The sequence below is a fragment of the Poecilia reticulata genome, chromosome 21, assembly GCF_904066995.2.
Source record: "Poecilia reticulata chromosome 21, P_reticulata-male-v2, whole genome shotgun sequence".
NCBI classification, from domain to species: domain Eukaryota; kingdom Metazoa; phylum Chordata; class Actinopteri; order Cyprinodontiformes; family Poeciliidae; genus Poecilia; species Poecilia reticulata.
In genome coordinates, this window is record NC_088850.1 from 382,501 (window position 1) to 402,500 (window position 20,000).

At 51.1% G+C, this 20,000-nt stretch overlaps 2 protein-coding genes across 5 annotated transcripts in view; one reads left to right on the top strand and one right to left on the bottom strand.

Annotated features, from left to right (window-relative positions):
* LOC103457088 (serine/threonine-protein kinase D3) overlaps positions 1 to 12,582 on the bottom strand; it is a 24,755-nt gene extending 12,173 nt beyond the window's left edge. The window contains exons 1-7 of one of the 2 annotated variants that reach the window (XM_081602831.1): positions 12,479 to 12,582; positions 10,794 to 11,069; positions 10,269 to 10,374; positions 5,111 to 5,581; positions 1,771 to 1,909; positions 343 to 474; positions 113 to 267 (exon numbers count right to left, since the gene is read on the bottom strand). In XM_081602831.1, coding sequence (XP_081458957.1) covers positions 113 to 267; positions 343 to 474; positions 1,771 to 1,909; positions 5,111 to 5,377 — 693 coding nt within the window. In that variant the 5' untranslated portion in view covers positions 5,378 to 5,581; positions 10,269 to 10,374; positions 10,794 to 11,069; positions 12,479 to 12,582. Of the gene's footprint in view, positions 1 to 112; positions 268 to 342; positions 475 to 1,770; positions 1,910 to 5,110; positions 5,582 to 10,268; positions 10,375 to 10,793; positions 12,067 to 12,478 lie in introns of those variants that run through there. The other variant, XM_081602832.1, reaches the window with a different exon arrangement.
* Positions 12,583 to 13,398: 816 nt separating this feature from the next.
* The window catches only part of LOC103457087 (connector enhancer of kinase suppressor of ras 3-like), a 16,313-nt gene continuing 9,711 nt past the window's right edge, over positions 13,399 to 20,000 (top strand). For 2 of the 3 annotated variants that reach the window (XM_081602833.1, XM_081602834.1), the window contains exons 1-3: positions 13,399 to 13,844; positions 17,640 to 17,803; positions 18,328 to 18,530. In XM_081602833.1, coding sequence (XP_081458959.1) covers positions 13,793 to 13,844; positions 17,640 to 17,803; positions 18,328 to 18,530 — 419 coding nt within the window. In that variant the 5' untranslated portion in view covers positions 13,399 to 13,792. The remainder of the gene's footprint in view (positions 13,845 to 17,639; positions 17,804 to 18,327; positions 18,531 to 20,000) is intronic. The other variant, XM_081602835.1, reaches the window with a different exon arrangement.

Sequence of the window (20,000 nt, forward strand, 5' to 3'; positions counted from 1 at the left end):
TCTCTCTGTGTGTGTGTGTGTGTTCTCTCTCTCTCTCTCTCTCTGTGTGTGTGTGTGTGTCTCTCTCTCTCTCTCTCTCTCTCTCTCTCTCTCTCTCTCTCTGTGTGTGTACCTCCTCCAGGACCAGCGGGGTCAGCTCGGTGGAAGGCGGTCGGGCCACAGACAGGGTTGGACCCGGCAGAGAGACGTTGGACAGCCGTCTCTTCCTGCCGCTGCAGTTGTTGGGGATCTTAAAGGCGCAGCGCTTGTGGTAGTTCAGGCCGCATCCTGCAGGGGGAGCGCATCTGGTGAGTCGACCTCCAGCTCCGCTAGCGCTAACGTTAGCTGGCGGCGCCTCCGTACCTTCACACTTGAGGCCCTGCCTCACCAGGCCCCACAGCATCTCGCCGCAGTCGTCGCAGAACGCCGGCGCCTTGTAGGAGTGAACGTAGAGCGCGTGCGGCCGAATCTGGAAGTCTTCCTGCGTGGCGAGCGCTGAAACACGGATAACAAGAAGAGTCGGGAAAACGTCTGCGGCTTCCACTGGATCAGATGGAGAACCGGACCGGGATTTCCTGTTTCCACGGAGACCAGCTGATCCGCCAGGTTCTGTCTAATGATTGGCCCACAGCATCACTCCTCCCCTCACAGAACCAAACCTCAGAGCCATTACAACGGAACCAATCAGAGCTGAAAGATACTGGAACTGAGTGACAGTGGGCGTGTCCCCCTGCTTTCTGCTCTCTGATTGGACAAAAACCAGGAAGTGCTCCAGCAGTGGGAGACGTCCTGGCCGGATACATTCAGAAGGTTCTGAGTGTTTTACCGGGTCAGAACCTTCATCACTCTGGGATGAACATAATGGGGAAAACCCTCAGAGTTAAACTGGGATTAAAATGGGATTAAACTGCTGAAATATTACATTTTTTATAAATCTTCTTATGAATTTCCTCAAATCTGAAATGTCAAATTAATGAACCAGTTTTAGAGAAAAACATGGATCAGTTATGACCAGTTATGATCAGTTATGATCAGTTATGACCAGTTATGACCAGTTATGATCAGTTATGACCAGTTATGACCAGTTATGATCAGTTATGACCAGTTATGACCAGTTATGATCAGTTATGACCAGTTATGACCAGTTATGATCAGTTATGATCAGGTGGAACCAGCAGCTGCTGCCTTGTCATTTGTGCAGACAGGAAGTGCAGCTGCTGCTCGGTGCTGCAGCTTCCTGGAGGAAGTTCTGCCGACCTGTTTCATCCTGCAAAGCGACTCGGATCCGCCGCCGCCTGGGCCTCAGGCAGCCTGTTGACACGGCACAGGAAGTGACATCACCACCCAGAGCGCTGCGGTTCAGAGCAGAACGGCTCTGACAGGAAGCGCGCTGAGTTCATCGGCAGGCGAGATGAAGGGGAGAAGAAGAAAAGAGGCCTACAGAGTCACTGGAGCACCTCAGGGTCAGAACCGAGGTCCAAATGGGCCCAGAGCGAACAAACCCACCCATCCAGAATCAGGTTCTGGAGGTTCTGGAGCACCAAGAAGGAAATCTCTGTTCTACACTGTAAAAACTCAAAACCTCACCAAGTAGTTCTGTCTGCTTTTATCATAAATATCTCAGTTCACCAGGGGCCCCAAAGTAGGAACCAGTAGGAACCAGAACCCCCTGGTAGGAACCAGAACCCCCCGGTAGGAACCAGCACCCCCAGTAGGAACCCGGTAGGAACCAGTACCCCCCCAGTAGGAACCAGTAGGAACCAGTACCCCCCGGTAGGCTCCGCCCCCTACCTGACAGCACGGCCTCCACCAGGTCGCCCTCCTGGATCTCGTCGGCCGTCGCCAGGCGCTGCAGGATGTTGCTGGACGTCGGATCGTGGCGGAACAGCAGGATTTTATCGTACATCCCGAAAAATCCACATTCTGGGAACTGAGAGACAAACAGGGCGGAGTCAGAACGTTCATCCAACCGACCATCCAACCGTTCATCCAACCGACCTGTAAACTCCAGGGAACCTAACAGAATCTGACCAGAACCATCCAGACAGAACCGGGTTTCCAAAACCTTCCAGTAGGAAAAGTTTAATCTGACGTACCGGCCCTTTAAGAGACCCTTCTTCACCTGAAGATGCAAATCCTCCCAGATGTCCGGTTCTGATCCGACCCGTCTGAGGCCCAGATTGCCTCTGTCCAGATGTTATCAGGGACGGGGACCAATCAGCTTCCAGCTCCTTATCAGGTGAGGGCGGGGCTTTGCCCTGAGCTCTGACTGCCAGGCAGATAAAAACGTCCTGCTGGGTTCAAACCAGAGCGCTGCAGGTCCGGACGGTCCGGTCCGATTGTCTGGACCTGCAGGTCCGGACGGTCCGGTCCGATTGTCTGGACCTGCAGGTCCGGACGGTCCGGTCCGATTGTCTGGACCTGCTGGTCCGGACGGTCCGGTCCGATTGTCTGGACCTGCAGGTCCGGACGGTCCGGTCCGATTGTCTGGACCTGCAGGTCCGGACGGTCCGGTCCGATTGTCTGGACCTGCAGGACCGGATGGAGCTCAGGTTAATCCCACCGGATTCCCTCCATCCGGACTCCAGTTGTGCGGAAAATCTGCTGATTTCCCATCAGTCCAGGGACCGGGAATGTTCTGGAGGAAGTTCAGCTCAGGTCCGAAAGCAGCTGGTTCTGATGGACCCGGCTTTAATGGAGCCAGCAGATAATCCGGGATAAACCGTGCGCTAATGGCCGCCGGGTCAAGGAGCCGCAATTAAAAGATTAACAGAACCGCTGATGAGCTCTAACCGGGCCTACCAGAACCACACATACCAGAACCGGACCTGTCGGAACCAGCTGTGACTACGAGGTCATGCCTCAGTCTCTTTGGGTCTGAAGGTTCTGGGTCCAGTTCTGGATCAGCTGGTTGGAGACCCGATGATTCCAGAACCCGATCGGAACCTCAGAGCGACCCAAACAGCTGCAGCACCACCTGTCCTTGGTTACCACGGTAACCAGCAGAGAGGACATCACGTCTCCATGGTGACACAGCAGAAATGTTGAACTTTGTGTTCTGGTCCAGAACCGTCTGGAGGAAAAGTTCTGGTTCTGGTCCCTAAACTAACCCACAACCGTCCAGAACCATGAACAGTGACGGTTCTGGTTCTTGTCGGTCCCAGATGGAGATCCAGATGTTTGAAAACGCTGGAACCGGATCTCTGGAGTTGGACCGGAGTCGGATCTCACCGAGTGCCAGGACGGTTCTGAACCGGGCCAACCGGACCTCTGTTCCCTAACAGAACCATATTCATGACAGCTTGGACAGAACCTTCCGGGTTCTGAACCGGTCCAGGATGCAGTGGGAATGTGGGGAACTTCCCGCTGGCCCTGAACGCACCGCAGCAGAGCCGTGACATCATCCAACACAAAAGCAGGAAGCAGAAAAGTCCCGCCGTGATGTCACTGAACGGACCTGGACCACTTCCTGGATCCTTAAAGGGACAGACACACATTCCCCGGTCTGGAGCAGAACCCGGCCGTTCCTGGACTGGATCCGATTCCAGGATCCCGTTTGGACTTGAGGAATCCTGAATGAAGGTTTGTCCCGTCGTTTCCATCAGGAAGGAAAGAGGAAGTTGATCCTTGGTTTCCGGAGGGAATCAGACCAACGAGTCGCGTTCCCAACAAACACCAGCAGGTGGCGTCAGTTCCGACCAATCAGATGGCAGTTTTCCCTTTTCCAGAGTTGGTCAGGATGCTGCTCCGCTTCCAGAACGTCCAACAAATCACTTGATATGAAGAATCTGCTGCCCATTAACAATCTTTAGGATGTAGATTTCATAATAAAATCCGATAAATCGTCGGTACAGAAATGTGATAAAAATCCGTCATATTTGTTCCACAGCTTTGAAATAAAATGTAAATGCATATAAATATTCTAAAAAATCAAGTTATGAACATCAAACCAAAACTTTCTGTTCAGCAGTTTTTCCATTTTTAGATCATTTTTAAACATGACTTTTGCATTAAGAAATAAAATTTGAGTTTTGTTGTTTTTTTGTGTTTGAATCAATAATTTATTTATTGATATTTAACGCTATAATAAGGATCATTTATGGTTGGATGTACAGCTGTGCGACTCGCTCCGTCAGCAGGTGGAGCGGCGCCTCCAAAACACGCAGCAGCTGTCAAACAGGAAGTGGAGAGCGCTGACGCTGCAGCAAGCAGGAAGTGGCATTCCCTGAGAGGAGACTCCACTTCCTGTGATGAAACTGAACCTGGTCTGAGACCAGGAACCAATCAGAGTTTAAACCCAGAAGGCTCCGTGTGCGTGCGTGCGTGCGTGCGTGCGTGTGTGTGTGTGTGTGTGTGTGTGTGTGTGTGTGTGTGTGTGCGTGCGTGTGTGTGTGTGTGTGTGTGTGTGTGTGTGTGTGTGTGTGTTGAGAGGACTCTGGGCTCACAGCAGAAGTCTGCAGGTTGAACTGTCGCAGCTCCTGATCCCGGATCATCGTTATACTTGATCTGCTTCGGGTTTCTGATCCAGTCCGGATTCCCGATCACCAGCCTGTTCCCCTCCTGGCCTGTGGGGGCGCTGCACCAAGAACCACTGAAGACACTGAGAGCAACTTCCTGCTTCACCAGATGGAAACAAGATGGAGGATTTTAGCGGTTGGAGGATTTCTCTTTAGACCAGGAGCCATTTCTGCTGCTAGCGCTAGGCTAGCATGTTAGCTTTGGTTGGATTTACCCAGAATGCCCTGTGCTGTAGTCCACTTCCTGCTTTTGGAGCGGTCTGCGGTCCGCTTGGCGTTCACAAACCGAACCCAGACCGAGGTTTGGAGGACCAGAGGTCAGAGGTCAGCTAGCGTTCACACCTGACCAACCGGACCGGAGTTTATAGACAAACGGACCGGAGTCGGGTTAAAGCGCACTGAACAGGGCTGGTGGGTTTAGTAAGCTAAATATGTAGTTTGAAGCTAAATACTTAGCTTGCTAACTAACTGCTTAGTTGTCAAGCTAAAGCTTTGTGTTCAGCTAATAGCTAAACACAAAGCTATCAGTTTGACTTGCTAAGTATTTGGATGAAACTAACTTGTAGTTTGAAGTTACGCGGTTCCTGCTGAAGCGTCTCTCAAACCCTCCATACCTTCTGATCCACGATGGAGCAGACGAGCTCTCGGACCGCCAGCAGCGACATGTCTCCGGGGTCAAGGGTCACCGTCTCCCTGGTGAGTCCGATCTGCAGCAGGAAGGAGACGCCCTGCAGGGAGCCCCTGGAGTTGGTGCGGCTGGGGCCCGTCTGGCTGCCATCGGAGAGCCGGCCGCAGACGGCGGCTGGCGGGCTGGGCGACGGTGTGGGCGGAGCCTGGCTCTGGGCGGGGCATGAGGGCGGCGGGCTGTTATCGGCGGACATCTTGTGTTGTCAGAGAGAGAGATCTGCCAGGTGGAGAAGCTCCGTCAGCCGGCGGTGGTCTGGCCTTCCCCTTCCTGTCTGCTGGCCTGCAGCTTCCTGTCGCCGCAGAGCATCTCAATTTCCAGGGAGACGACGCTCAGCTGGACAGGCGAACACCGGGTTTGGGTCGGAACCGGGTCGGTCCGCACTCGAGAGCGCCTGCAGCTGGAAACATGGAGACGGAGAGGGAGGACAGGAAGGTCAAAGGTCAGCTCTATTCAGGACTTTTAGGATCATAGAGCTGCAGTCAGAACCAGAACCAGACGTATTGGGCCAGACTGGGTCACAAAGAATTTCACAGCGAGCAGACGTGAAATATAAATGATGGACAACCAGGGCATTCTGTCCAGGACACTTAGCGCTTTAGCATTAGCTTCTGCTAACTGCACTGTATGTTTAGCGCTTTAGCATTAGCTTCTGCTAACTGCACTGTATGTTTAGCGCTTTAGCATTAGCTTCTGCTAACTGCACTGTATGTTTAGCGCTTTAGCATTAGCTTCTGCTAACTGCACTGTATGTTTAGCGCTTTAGCATTAGCTTCTGCTAACTGCACTGTATGTTTAGCGCTTTAGCATTAGCTTCAGCTAACTGCACTGTATGTTTAGCGCTTTAGCATTAGCTTTAGCTAACTGCACTGTATGTTTAGCGCTTTAGCATTAGCTTCTGCTAACTGCACTGTATGTTTAGCGCTTTAGCATTAGCTTCTGCTAACTGCACTGTATGTTTAGCGCTTTAGCATTAGCTTCTGCTAATTATTGTGTTTATGTAGCTCTTTAGTGTTAGAACTGTTTATGATTACTGCTTTTGGGTTAGCACTGCTACGTTTTTAGCTAGTTAGCCACCACTGGATAGAAATATGAAACGTTAGGGGAAGTAAAGTCAGGATAAACATGTTGATGTATTTGCAGTGTGTTTGTAAAGACAGAAAACTAAAAGAATTGTTAACAGAGCAGATCCTCAGGATGTCAGCTGTTCATGTGTCCATCAGAGAGACCGCCTCTGTAGCGCCACCTCAAGACTAACTAGTTTGTGTCCAGCATGTGTGGGGTCTTCAGAGATACTACCTGCCTCTTTCCTGATCCTTGACCTGTACAAGTCCTGGATGGAGGGAAGATTTCAATCATCAGAATGATTCATCTGCAAACCTGTTGAAGAAATGTTTGATTTGTTCTGGTCAACGTCCATCTTGGTTATTATTGGTCCATGTTGGACGCGTCTTTCGCAGTGGGTGGAGCATCAGGGAGGACAGAACGAAGGACAGAGGAGCCGGACCGAGAGGTGATGAAGGACATGTCCAAGCTAACGGTTTTTAAAACTGGACATGGACCAGAATCATCGTCCCTCTCCGCTCCTCAAGACGTCAGCCTGGCTAACAGCGGCTCTACGGGCCGCCAGAACCTGGACCGGTCCGGAACCGGGGAGTCAGAGGCGGCGGACCTCTTCACTGGTCCCAGTGATGACCACGGATAATCCGTGTGAGTTTACTGGGCTGAGCAAGAAGCAGGGAATATGGATGTTAGCATCGGAACATCTTCACAAACATCAGAAACGATTCTTGTCCAGGTCGGTTTGAAATCGGCTCCAGGCGGTGAGTCCATCCACACAGGCTGTTGTCCTCCAGCCACCGCGGCTGGGTTTGTGTTTTAAACGATGCTGAAAGTCAGTGATGCTGTGAAACGGGTTTCCGTTAGTGGAAAAAGCAACAGAACGATTCAAAGAAAACGGCTAACAAGCGATGCTCTGCTGCTCAATGCGACGTTAAAACAGCGGAACCAGCTTTAGCCTCCAGCTAGCAGCGGCGGGAGGAACCGACCGAATCATGAGGCCGACAGGACAATGACCTACTGCGACCCGCCACACAGATAAGATCCAGGTTTGGCTTTCAGAGGGAAATAAACCTGATAATGACAGAGATATAGATGAAGGATCAATAAATAGAGGATGATAGAGAACATTGTCCAGTTCTAATTATACACATATTCAAGATGTTCAACTATTTAATAACTACCAAGTATATTTAGTTAGTAGTGATGATCTTTACATTCATTAAAGGTGCACCGATTCCTGGCCGATCTTTAAAAATCTGACTGGCTGAAGTTTTTTGTGTGTGTGGAAAATATAGCAAAGAAGTTATCAATGATGGAGAGACGACTAGATGGCTGGTGCTGACCGTCAGCCTCATGGTGGACAGCGGGTCCATCATGGTGGACAGCGGGTCCATCATGGTGGACAGTGGGTCCATCATGGTGGACAGTGGGTCCATCATGGTGGACAGTGGGTCCATCATGGTGGACAGCGGGTCCATCAGCCTCATGGTGGACAGCAGGTCCATCATGGTGGACAGCGGGTCCATCACGGTGGACAGTGGGTCCATCATGGTGGACAGAAGGTCCATCATGGTGGACAGTGGGTCCATCATGGTGGACAGTGGGTCCATCATGGTGGACAGTGGGTCCATCATGGTGGACAGTGGGTCCATCAGCCTCATGGTGGACAGTGTGTCCATCATGGTGGACAGCGGGTCCATCATGGTGGACAGTGGGTCCATCATGGTGGACAGTGGGTCCATCATGGTGGACAGTGGGTCCATCATGGTGGACAGTGGGTCCATCAGCCTCATGGTGGACAGTGGGTCCATCATGGTGGACAGCGGGTCCATCATGGTGGACAGTGGGTCCATCATGGTGGACAGTGGGTCCATCAGCCTCATGGTGGACAGTGTGTCCATCATGGTGGACAGTGGGTCCATCAGCCTCATGGTGGACAGTGTGTCCATCATGGTGGACAGTAGGTCCATCATGGTGGACAGTGGGTCCATCATGGTGGACAGTGGGTCCATCATGGTGGACAGTGGGTCCATCATGGTGGACAGTGGGTCCATCAGCCTCATGGTGGACAGTGTGTCCATCATGGTGGACAGCGGGTCCATCATGGTGGACAGTGGGTCCATCATGGTGGACAGTGGGTCCATCATGGTGGACAGTGGGTCCATCATGGTGGACAGTGGGTCCATCAGCCTCATGGTGGACAGTGGGTCCATCATGGTGGACAGTGGGTCCATCATGGTGGACAGTGGGTCCATCATGGTGGACAGTGGGTCCATCAGCCTCATGGTGGACAGTGTGTCCATCATGGTGGACAGTGGGTCCATCAGCCTCATGGTGGACAGTGTGTCCATCATGGTGGACAGTAGGTCCATCATGGTGGACAGTGGGTCCATCATGGTGGACAGTGGGTCCATCATGGTGGACAGTGGGTCCATCATGGTGGACAGTGGGTCCATCAGCCTCATGGTGGACAGTGGGTCCATCATGGTGGACAGTGGGTCCATCAGCCTCATGGTGGACAGTGGGTCCATCATGGTGGACAGTGGGTCCATCATGGTGGACAGTGGGTCCATCGTGGTGGACAGTGGGTCCATCATGGTGGACAGTGGGTCCATCAGCCTCATGGTGGACAGTGGGTCCATCATGGTGGACAGTGGGTCCATCATGGTGGACAGTGGGTCCATCGTGGTGGACAGTGGGTCCATCATGGTGGACAGTGGGTCCATCGTGGTGGACAGTGGGTCCATCATGGTGGACAGTGGGTCCATCAGCCTCATGGTGGACAGTGTGTCCATCATGGTGGACAGTGGGTCCATCATGGTGGACAGTGGGTCCATCATGGTGGACAGTGGGTCCATCGTGGTGGACAGTGGGTCCATCATGGTGGACAGTGGGTCCATCAGCCTCATGGTGGACAGTGTGTCCATCATGGTGGACAGCTGGTCCATCGTGGTGGACAGTGGGTCCATCATGGTGGACAGTGGGTCCATCAGCCTCATGGTGGACAGTGTGTCCATCATGGTGGACAGCTGGTCCATCATGGTGGACAGCTGGTCCATCGTGGTGGACAGTGGGTCCATCGTGGTGGACAGTGGGTCCATCATGGTGGACAGTGGGTCCATCATGGTGGACAGTGGGTCCATCATGGTGGACAGTGGGTCCATCGTGGTGGACAGTGGGTCCATCATGGTGGACAGTGGGTCCATCAGCCTCATGGTGGACAGTGGGTCCATCATGGTGGACAGTGGGTCCATCATGGTGGACAGTGGGTCCATCGTGGTGGACAGTGGGTCCATCATGGTGGACAGTGGGTCCATCGTGGTGGACAGTGGGTCCATCATGGTGGACAGTGGGTCCATCAGCCTCATGGTGGACAGTGTGTCCATCATGGTGGACAGCTGGTCCATCATGGTGGACAGCTGGTCCATCGTGGTGGACAGTGGGTCCATCATGGTGGACAGTGGGTCCATCATGGTGGACAGCGGCTGGTTCTGGTAGAAAAGGTTTGTGGATCGGATCCACAGTGAGTCACGGCCAGACGGCGAAAGGGAATAAATCACTGTAACCATGTATAACCATGAGTTAGGCCCACTCCCTCCTCAGTCCGGCCTGTTCAAACTGGATCTGTTGAACCTGGAGTGGGATGTTTTCCTGCAGAACTTTCCAGGACATTCCAGGTTTCTGATCAAAGTGAAACATTAAAGCAGCTGAACTGAATCTGAGGCAGGAAGGAGGATTATCTACCTGAATTAAAACGCTTTGACTGGATTCTCCAACGTTTAACAGGTTCAGAACCCGGTTCAGAACCCGGTTCAGAACCCGGTTCAGGTTCAGAACCTGGTTCAGAACCCGGTTCAGAACCCGGTTCAGGTTCAGAACCTGGTTCAGAACCCGGTTCAGAACCCGGTTCAGGTTCAGAACCCGGTTCAGAACCCGGTTCGGGTTCAGAACCCGGTTCAGAACCCGGTTTAGGTTCAGAACCCGGTTCAGGTTCAGAACCCGGTTCAGAACCCGGTTCTCCTCACCAACAGCAGCTTAGTGACTCTTGTCAGTTGCAGGTTTCCCGTCCTGGACCTCGGTCCGGTTTGTTCAGTGAATCTTTGGGTCCAGATCGTCGGTTCCTCTCAGATCCTGTTGGACACAAAAAGCTTTTCAAAGCGACTCACCATGTTTTCCACATTTATTTCCTACAGACGGATTCTGGTGGACCCGGTCCGGTCCGGTCCGGTCCGTCCCACTAATGTTCTTCTGAACCTGAACTCCATTAGTTTCACTGATTTTGGTGAATTATTCCGTCAAACCCACAGAACCCACAGAACCCGTCCTCTCTAGTATTTCATCATTAATATCAAATCGATCAGGAAGGTCACAGGTTCATTCACATTTTTCCACGAACCATCGACGGTTTAACTCTTTCAGAACCAGCAGAACATCTGGACCAGAACCAGCAGAACCATAATGAATGAATTACCACAGAGGAAGAAATCAGCTGCATGTCTGACAGCATCAAACTGTTTTAGAGTTTGAAACAAGAAAAAGTTCAAAACTACCTCCGATTCCACAGAGTCCATCCAGAACCGAGCCCCACACGAACCGTTCCCTCGGAACCAGCCGGCTCCTGCAGCAATCCCTGCGAGTCCAAAGGTGTCGGTCCTCCGGCCGGACCAGCAGCTCCAGGCCGAGGACAGAACCGCTTTTCTCCGCCGAACTGCGGCGGCGGTCCGAGCGGCGGATCTGAGGAGACGATCCTGCAGAGCGGGGAGGGCCCACTCCGAGCAAAAACCCATGACCAGAGACTGGGGAGAGGGCTTACTCTGAGGGGATTTCTGAGAGGAGCAGAAAGAGGAGAAATATATTTTTAGAGGAATGATAAAGTTTTGCATAGTTCTTATGTGTTGTACAGAGTTTATTTATAGACATTATTAATTTTCAAGTTTTGTCCCTATTTAGCCCTTTATATATTCAGGTCAATGATACTTAACTGGCGAAAAGCAGATTAAACTTTAAAATGGAATCATGAGGGTTATTTTTACATCTCATTTTCATTACTTGAATTTTAGTTAATTTTGGCTACATCTGCGTTGTTTAATTATTTATAATACAATTGATTTACATGTGTTTTATAAACAATTTAAATACCTTTTATTTAATGTTTTTAAAGAAACTCATCTTTTCAGGTAAACACTGTAGAAACTGACGCGCATCATGTTTATAAACGATCTCTGTTCCCTGGGGTTTTATTACACTGCTATTTGTCGCCATCTTTTGGTGAAAATAAGGTATTACAAGCAACAGTAATTTAGACAAATTCTTTAAATTTAAAACTATAATAAAATACAATAAACGTTTTTACTCCTTGATCATTTATAGACTAGTAATAAAACTGTCAAACATAAAAGTGACTATCATCTGTAAAAAGTTAATAATAATGTTTTGCTTCCTGCTTCACCGTGTGGATCAGAGCGACGCTGCGTGGGATCCGGCTAATTCCTGGAGCTGAAGGAAACACTCCACACCAGACACTTCAAATAAAGATGTTTAATAACTAGACATAAAAATACGTTTACAGGAACAAACATTTCTAATAAAAGATAATCGAAAACCAAACTTCTTTTAGAAAATATGGGCCAATAATATTAGAATACAGAAGTTATATGGAGCTACATTGAGACCAAAAAGGCTGTAAAAAATAAACGTTGAAATTGAAAAGAAAAAGTAAGGAAAGACTTGACTTGATCTTTTTGTTTTCAAATTATGTTTTGACAAACTCAACCAGAAATTTATGGAGCTAAATTGGATATTAAATTGGTTTAATTTTTTTTTAGAAATAATTTTGGAACTGCAAAAAAAAAAGATTTAAAAATGAAATAAAGTTTGGTTCAATAATTAAGCTTTTTTCTTTTTTAAAAACGTTATTACCTAAATTTAGTTTCATAAATTGGGATCTTTCTGTGCATGTAAAAATAACCTGAAATCTAAAAAAGACGTTTTGAAATAAAAAAAAGGTTTGAAACTGAAATAAGTTCAAAAATACGTTCAAAGTTTTTTCTGAACTATTTAATTTTGAACAAACCAAATTAGATTAAAGTTAGAAAACTAAAATGTTTCTGTTTTTTCAAATAAAACAATTTTAAATGTAACAAAACTGAGAGAAAAGTGGAAAGAATTGAACCAGCAGCTCAAAGACCAGAAGCGTCAAGAATGAAACTCTGAACAGCTTGAAAACTTTACGGACCTGCTGCAGCCTCCAGACCTGCTGCAGCCTCCAGACCTGCTGCAGCCTGCAGGTCAGACCTGCTGCAGCCTCCAGACCTGCTGCAGCCTCCAGACCTGCTGCAGCCTGCAGGTCAGACCTGCTGCAGCCTCCAGACCTGCTGCAGCCTCCAGACCTGCTGCAGCCTCCAGACCTGCTGCAGCCTCCAGGTCAGACCTGCTGCAGCCTCCAGACCTGCTGCAGCCTCCAGACCTGCTGCAGCCTCCAGACCTGCTGCAGCCTCCAGGTCAGACCTGCTGCAGCCTCCAGGTCAGACCTGCTGCAGCCTCCAGGTCAGACCTGCTGCAGCCTCCAGGTCAGACCTGCTGCAGCCTCCAGACCTGCTGCAGCCTCCAGACCTGCTGCAGCCTCCAGACCTGCTGCAGCCTCCAGGTCAGACCTGCTGCAGCCTCCAGACCTGCTGCAGCCTCCAGGTCAGACCTGCTGCAGCCTCCAGACCTGCTGCAGCCTCCAGGTCAGACCTGCTGCAGCCTCCAGACCTGCTGCAGCCTCCAGACCTGCTGCAGCCTCCAGACCTGCTGCAGCCTCCAGGTCTGGATCTCTGGACTCTGGGATCCAGGTGCATCTCAGCGCGCCGCCAGCAGGGGGCAGAGTTTCCGTTCAGATCTGCTCCAGTTCAATCACCTGGAATAAAAACAGCGGTTTTCCAAGAAGACATCCAGAAACAGAACCGGAACCGGGATCAGACTGAGACGAATCTGAATCCAGGTGAGTTTATCAGCAACATGAAGAAGGAAAATGAAAGTTCGGATGAAAACCCGGTTTGAACTCGAACTTTCTGGAAGGTCATATCCGGTCCGAGAAGAAAAGAAAAAAAAAATCACAGGAAATGAGAGAAACACATTTTTATCAGGTGATAAACACATGAATTCAATCATCACGGAAACCGAACCGGGTCGAACCGAGCTGCTTTGTTTACCGCCTCGGTCAGGGGGCGAGGGGATTCGCCTCATGTGATTGGAGGAAAGCCCAAAGGGGCGTGTCCAGGTCCTGCGCTATGACAACCAATCAGCGCGCAGCTTGCCTAGAGCAGCAGTTGGTCCGAACGCAGCGCAGCAGCGGGTTCGGTTCGACCCGAACTCTGTCCGAACTTCCATCCGAACCCCAGAGGGATTCAGGAGGTTTAAACTCAGAGACAGCGGTTCCGACAGAGTTCTGCAGAACTTTTCTCTGGATTTGGACTCTGAGTGGAAGATTCCGATTGGTTCCGATCAGAATATGTCCGAGTAGCGGATCGGGGAGCCGGATCCAGTCTGGGTCCAGCCCGGTTCCGACATGGACCCGGTGAGCGGGTGGAGCCCGCAGCAGGTGGAGGACTGGATGAGAGGTGAGGCTGATGGTTCTGGTTCGGGATGTTCTGGTGGTTCAGCAGGCTCTGGATCCGAACCGCCGGGAAACCCATCAGCTGCTGGCTGTCGGGTTAGTCTAACCGAACCGGAAGTGCTCTTACAGCATCAGAACCAGCTGGAGATTCAAACATTTAAAATGGAAACAGGAAGTTTTATTCAGCTCAATTAAAAATCCTTTATTACTGAAGTCAGTGGCTGTGGATGGTGATGCTCCAGCAGCAGTCAGTGCTGCAGTGATCAGAAGCCTCTGAGTGCAGACGGTTAGCAGCCTGAGGGTTTGAAATGGATCAGGTGTTTTTCAGGTTCGACGCTCCGTGTGGTCTGGCTGCTCCTCACATGCTAAACAGGAACGACCCGTTGACCCGCTAACGGGTCAGAACCGCCGACTGCAGACCAACAGCCTGTAACCCTAGAAACCAGGACCGGGACTTATGTTGATGCAGCAGACGTCAGAACATTTCAAATACTGGAACCTGATTGGCCCAGATGAAAGACGCACACGGTCACCACAACGTTATTTTGGCACTACATTTGTTCATGTTTATAACAGGTTATAAACATTTATAACAGGTTATAAACATTTATAACAGGTTATAAACATGAACACCTTATGGTTCGACACTTTTTGTGTCAAACCATACTTTTTAAAATTATCTTTCAAGATGGCCACCATGGTTGTCCTGGAAAATTTACTTTTGCACAAAAATGGCAAATTAGATGAAAATGTTTTTAGCTAAGCTAATGCCAAATTGATAAATACAGTTAGCAGAAGCTAACGCTTCACCGCTAATCCCATTAAAAATGACCAGAAGCTAACACTTCTGCTAACTGCTAACTGTAACTCCATGAAACGGAAGCTAACGCTAACCATTTCACGTCAGGACTTTCAGCCGGTTCTGTTTCCAGGTCCGATTTGGCTGCTTAAAAACAAACAACCAGCAGGAAGTTAACCAGAGAGACGCCTCTGCTGGACGGCTCCAGAACCTGGTACCGGTTCTGTAGAACGGAGCGGCTGGGCGGATCCATCCCGGAGGCGTCGGAGCGACGCCGACGTGTTGAGACGGGTCGACATTCCTGGGGTTCCTGGCAGGTGCAGAACGCCTCAGCTGAGCGGTTCCAGCGACCCGGTTGGTTCCTGGTACTGCTACCAGAACCCGTGGAAACCCGCCACGCTCAACAGCTGGCGTTCCTCATCACAGATGAAGAGGTTCTGAACGACCCAATTGCTCCAGGAGATTTCTCAGACAGCAGAACCTCACGTGTTCTGGTTCTGACCCAGACAAACCGGGTCGGTTCCTGTTTGTCCAGCTCTCCGGATTCAAGGAGCTCAGCAGGAAATCCTGCTTCCTGCTGAGCCACCAACCCATCCCAGATGGTTCTGCTGGGACCGGGCCGGGTCAGAACCAGATGGCTGTTTCCTTTAGAATGAGCAGAACCTCCCTGACCCAGACGGGTCGGTTCTGTGGTTCTGTTCTGCATTCTCAGGTTTTTGATAAACTTTTCTACAAACTGATTTTATTTTAAAATAAAATCATTAAAATCAAACTTCAGTGAAAATAAACAAATGGTTCTGATCCGGTTTCCGTCCCAACCCGGTTCAGATTCCCAGCAGGAATCTTCCTCCCTGCTGCCGGAGTCTTCATCATCCATCTGCTGACCCACCGAACGACCCGACCAGCTGGTTCCCATTTGGTTCCCAGCTGGTTCCCAGTTGTTTCCCAGCTGGTTCCCAGTTGTTTCCCAGTTGGTTCCCAGTTGTTTCCCAGTTGGTTCCCAGTTGGTTACCATTTGGTTCCCAGCTGGTTCCCAGTTGTTTCCCAGTTGGTTCCCAGTTGTTTCCCAGTTGTTTCCCAGCTGGTTCCCAGTTGTTTCCCAGCTGGTTCCCAGTTGTTTCCCAGTTGGTTCCCAGTTGTTTCCCAGTTGGTTCCCAGTTGGTTACCATTTGGTTCCCAGTTGTTTCCCAGTTGGTTCCCAGTTGTTTCCCTGTTGGTTCCCAGTTGTTTCCCAGTTGGTTCCCAGTTGGTTCCCAGTTGTTTCCCAGTTGGTTCCCAGTTGTTTCCCAGTTGGTTCCCAGTTGTTTCCCATTTGGTTCCCAGTTGTTTCCCAGTTGGTTCCCAGTTGTTTCCCATTTGGTTCCCAGTTGTTTCCCAGTTGGTTCCCAGTTGTTTCCCATTTGGTTCCCAGTTGTTTCCCAGCTGGTTCCCAGTTGTTTCCCAGTTGGTTCCCAGTTGTTTCCCAGTTGGTTCCCAGTTGTTTCCCAGTTGGTTCCCAGTTGGTTACCATTTGGTTCCCAGTTGTTTCCCAGTTGGTTCCCAGTTGTTTCCCTGTTGGTTCCCAGTTGTTTCCCAGTTGGTTCCCAGTTGTTTCCGAGTTGGTTCCCAGTTGGTTCCCAGTTGTTTCCCAGTTGGTTCCCAGTTGTTTCCCAGTTGGTTCCCAGTTGTTTCCCATTTGGTTCCCAGTTGTTTCCCAGTTGGTTCCCAGTTGTTTCCCAGTTGTTTCCCATTTGGTTCCCAGTTGTTTCCCAGTTGGTTCCCAGTTGTTTCCCATTTGGTTCCCAGTTGTTTCCCAGCTGGTTCCCAGTTGTTTCCCAGTTGGTTCCCAGTTGTTTCCCAGTTGGTTCCCAGCTGGTTCCCAGTTGTTTCCCAGTTGGTTCCCAGTTGTTTCCCAGTTGGTTCCCAGTTGGTTCCCAGTTGTTTCCCAGTTGATTCCCAGTTGTTTCCCATTTGGTTCCCAGTTGTTTCCCAGTTGGTTCCCAGTTGTTTCCCATTTGGTTCCCAGTTGTTTCCCAGCTGGTTCCCAGTTGTTTCCCAGTTGGTTCCCAGTTGTTTCCCAGTTGGTTCCCAGCTGGTTCCCAGTTGTTTCCCAGTTGGTTCCCAGTTGTTTCCCAGTTGGTTCCCAGCTGGTTCCCAGTTGTTTCCCAGTTGATTCCCAGTTGTTTCCCATTTGGTTCCCAGTTGTTTCCCAGTTGTTTCCCAGTTGGTTCCCAGTTGTTTCCCAGTTGATTCCCAGTTGTTTCCCATTTGGTTCCCATTTGGTTCCCAGTTGTTTCCCATTTGGTTCCCAGTTGTTTCCCAGTTGTTTCCCAGTTGGTTCCCAGTTGTTTCCCAGTTGATTCCCAGTTGTTTCCCATTTGGTTCCCATTTGGTTCCCAGTTGGTTCCCATTTGGTTCCCAGTTGTTTATTTAAATCCAGGCGTTACCGTGAATCAGCCGAACTTGAAACCTGGACGTTGCGCTGCAGACGCTCAGGTGGAAGTCGGAGCTCCGGCCGGAACGCGGTGGCTAAATAATAAAACTATTTAACGAAGCTTTGAGGCAGAAACATTTTCCTCAACACATTTTAGTAATCGAGGAACTCAAATCATTCGAGGAATCGTTCCAGCCCCAGAGGTAATGTTCTGGTTCTGGTTCTGGTTCTGGTTGGTTTGGATCAGGAAATGGAGAGAATTAGACCATAAGTTACTGTTTGATGCCATTTATTGATTCTCCTGAGTTTCATCAGGATCAGCCCTCCGTAGTTTCCAGGTCTGGAGCCAATACAATGAAGTTCTGATGAGCCCGGTGGGTTTTCAGGTGGTTCTGGTTCAGCGAGACGTCGGTTCTGATGTTTACGGGTCGAAGGGAGGAAGAGTTAATATTGACCCAGCAGCTGTTTGCTCTCAGCACCACAGCGGGAGGTCAACAGCTCCCCGCAGCGCCCCCTGCTGGGCGTGATCACTTCCTGGGTGTGATCACTTCCTGGGTGTGATCACTTCCTGCCCACTTTGTCTCCAGGTCTGGACGACAGCCTGCAGCTGTACGCGGCGGCGTTCCGGCAGCATCGGGTCGGCGGGCAGCAGCTGCTCCGGTTGGGCCACCAGGACCTGCTGGCGCTGGGCGTGGCCCGGGTCGGGCACCAGGAGCTGGTTCTGGAGGCCGTGGACCTGCTCTGCTCTCTGGTTGGTACCGGGACCAGGGAAGGGGAAAGTGTGGTTCTGAGCTGCAGTGTGGACCTCAAACGGTCCAGGTAGAACTCCTGGTGGATTTCAGGTTCAGGTATTCCTGCAGGAAACAGATGGGGCCCCTGGCAGAGCGGTACCGGCAGAGCGGTTCTGTCAGAGTGGTTCTGGCACAGCGGTTCTGTCAGAGCGGTTCTGTCAGAGCGGTTCTGTCAGAGCGGTTCTGGCAGAGCGGTTCTGGCAGAGCGGTTCCGGCAGAGCGGTTCCGTCAGACCGGTACCGGCAGAGCGGCCCCGCCCCTCCCCAGAGGGCTGCTGCCATTCGTCCTGCCGGTCCGGTTCACAGGAACCAGCTGATCCGTCATCAGAACCGGCCAGCAGCTCAACGTCTGGCTGGTTTTCTGCTGACTCATGTTTTTTCAGGTGTTTCTTGGAGCATCGACTCAGGAATCCAACATGGCTGCAGCAGGTGCTGCTGGTGCTCATGGGAAACGTAGTCCAGCTGTCCTTTGTCTCCTCCCGTAGAACTGCGGCGTGGAGTCAGACTGTCTGCAGACGCTGGTGGGGAAGATGAGGGCGGCGCATCGCAACCTGAGCGGCGCCGTGACGCAGCGCAGGAAGAACCCGGCCCACCAGAACCAGAACTCCCATCAGCCCTCCAACCAGCTCCTGAGCGCCGTGGTGGAGCTGATCGCCGCCGCCAAGAGCCTGCTGGCCTGGCTGGACCGGTGAGGCTAAAGCGCTAATGTCCACACGGTGTTTAGCTAACGCTAAAGCGCTAATGTCCACACGGTGTTTAGCTAACGCTAAAGCGCTAATGTCCACACGGTGTTTAGCTAACGCTAAAGCGCTAATGTCCACACGGTGTTTAGCTAACGCTAAAGCGCTCAGTTAACAATCAGCTGGACTGTTAGCATCGTGGTTCATATACAGAAACTCCATCAGCCACATTCAGACCAATGAGCTTCAGACGATGGCTTCCTGCTAGCTAACAGCTCAGCGATTGGTTGAACACTCAACGTTTATTTCCGTAGCTCATTTCCAGCCTCAGCTGACCAAAGTGCTTCACATCACAGCTACATCAATGAAAACAGAAATAAAATTAAGTTTAGCCAAACTAACAAGACAAATATAAAACTGGCAGAAATACCAAAAGCTAATAGCAGGAATGAAAACCAAGCAGCGTCGAGTTTCAGCTGCAGCGAAGTCCTTCCCTCCTTTTCTCTCCAGCTGGACTTCAGCAGCCGATCCAGACAGACGGTACCGGCTGCAGCCGACCTCAGCGCTGCTACTTCAGTACCAAGGACCCAAAACGCTTCAAAACCATCAACAGAACCTTAATGTGACCCTAAAGCAGCCGTTGGAGGAAACCGGGTCACAGATTCTGCTGCAGCTTTTAGTTTGTTCTGCTAAAACCTTCAGGACAAACTGGAGCAATAATCTAAACGTCAAAACCCGATTTTATCTCAGCTGAAAGAAACTGGCTTTGATAGCGGCGCTAACATGCTAACCAAGTTTAACAGGATCACCCAGATTTTTCACAAATGGACGACAGACGGGGGACCAACCGGGCTGAGCGTCCAAGAGGACGGCACCGACCAACCGGGCTGAACGTCAAAGAGGACGGCACCGACCAACCGGGCTGAACGTCCTGAAGACGACACCGACCAACCGGGCTGAACGTCCAAGAGGACGGCACCGACCAACCGGGCTGAACGTCCAAGAGGACGGCACCGACCAACCGGGCTGAACGTCCAAGAGGACGGCACCGACCAACTGGGCTGAACGTCCAAGAGGACGGCACCGACCAACCGGGCTGAACGTCCAAGAGGACGGCACCGACCAACCGGGCTGAACGTCCTGAAGACGACACCGACCAACCGGGCTGAACGTCCAAGAGGACGGCACCGACCAACCGGGCTGAACGTCCAAGAGGACGGCACCGACCAACCGGGCTGAACGTCCAAGAGGACGGCACCGACCAACCGGGCTGAACGTCCTGAAGAGGACACCGACCAACCGGGCTGAACGTCCAAGAGGACGGCACCGACCAACCGGGCTGAACGTCCAAGAGGACGGCACCGACCAACCGGGCTGAACGTCCAAGAGGACGGCACCGACCAACCGGGCTGAACGTCCAAGAGGACGGCACCGACCAACCGGGCTGAACGTCCAAGAGGACGGCACCGACCAACCGG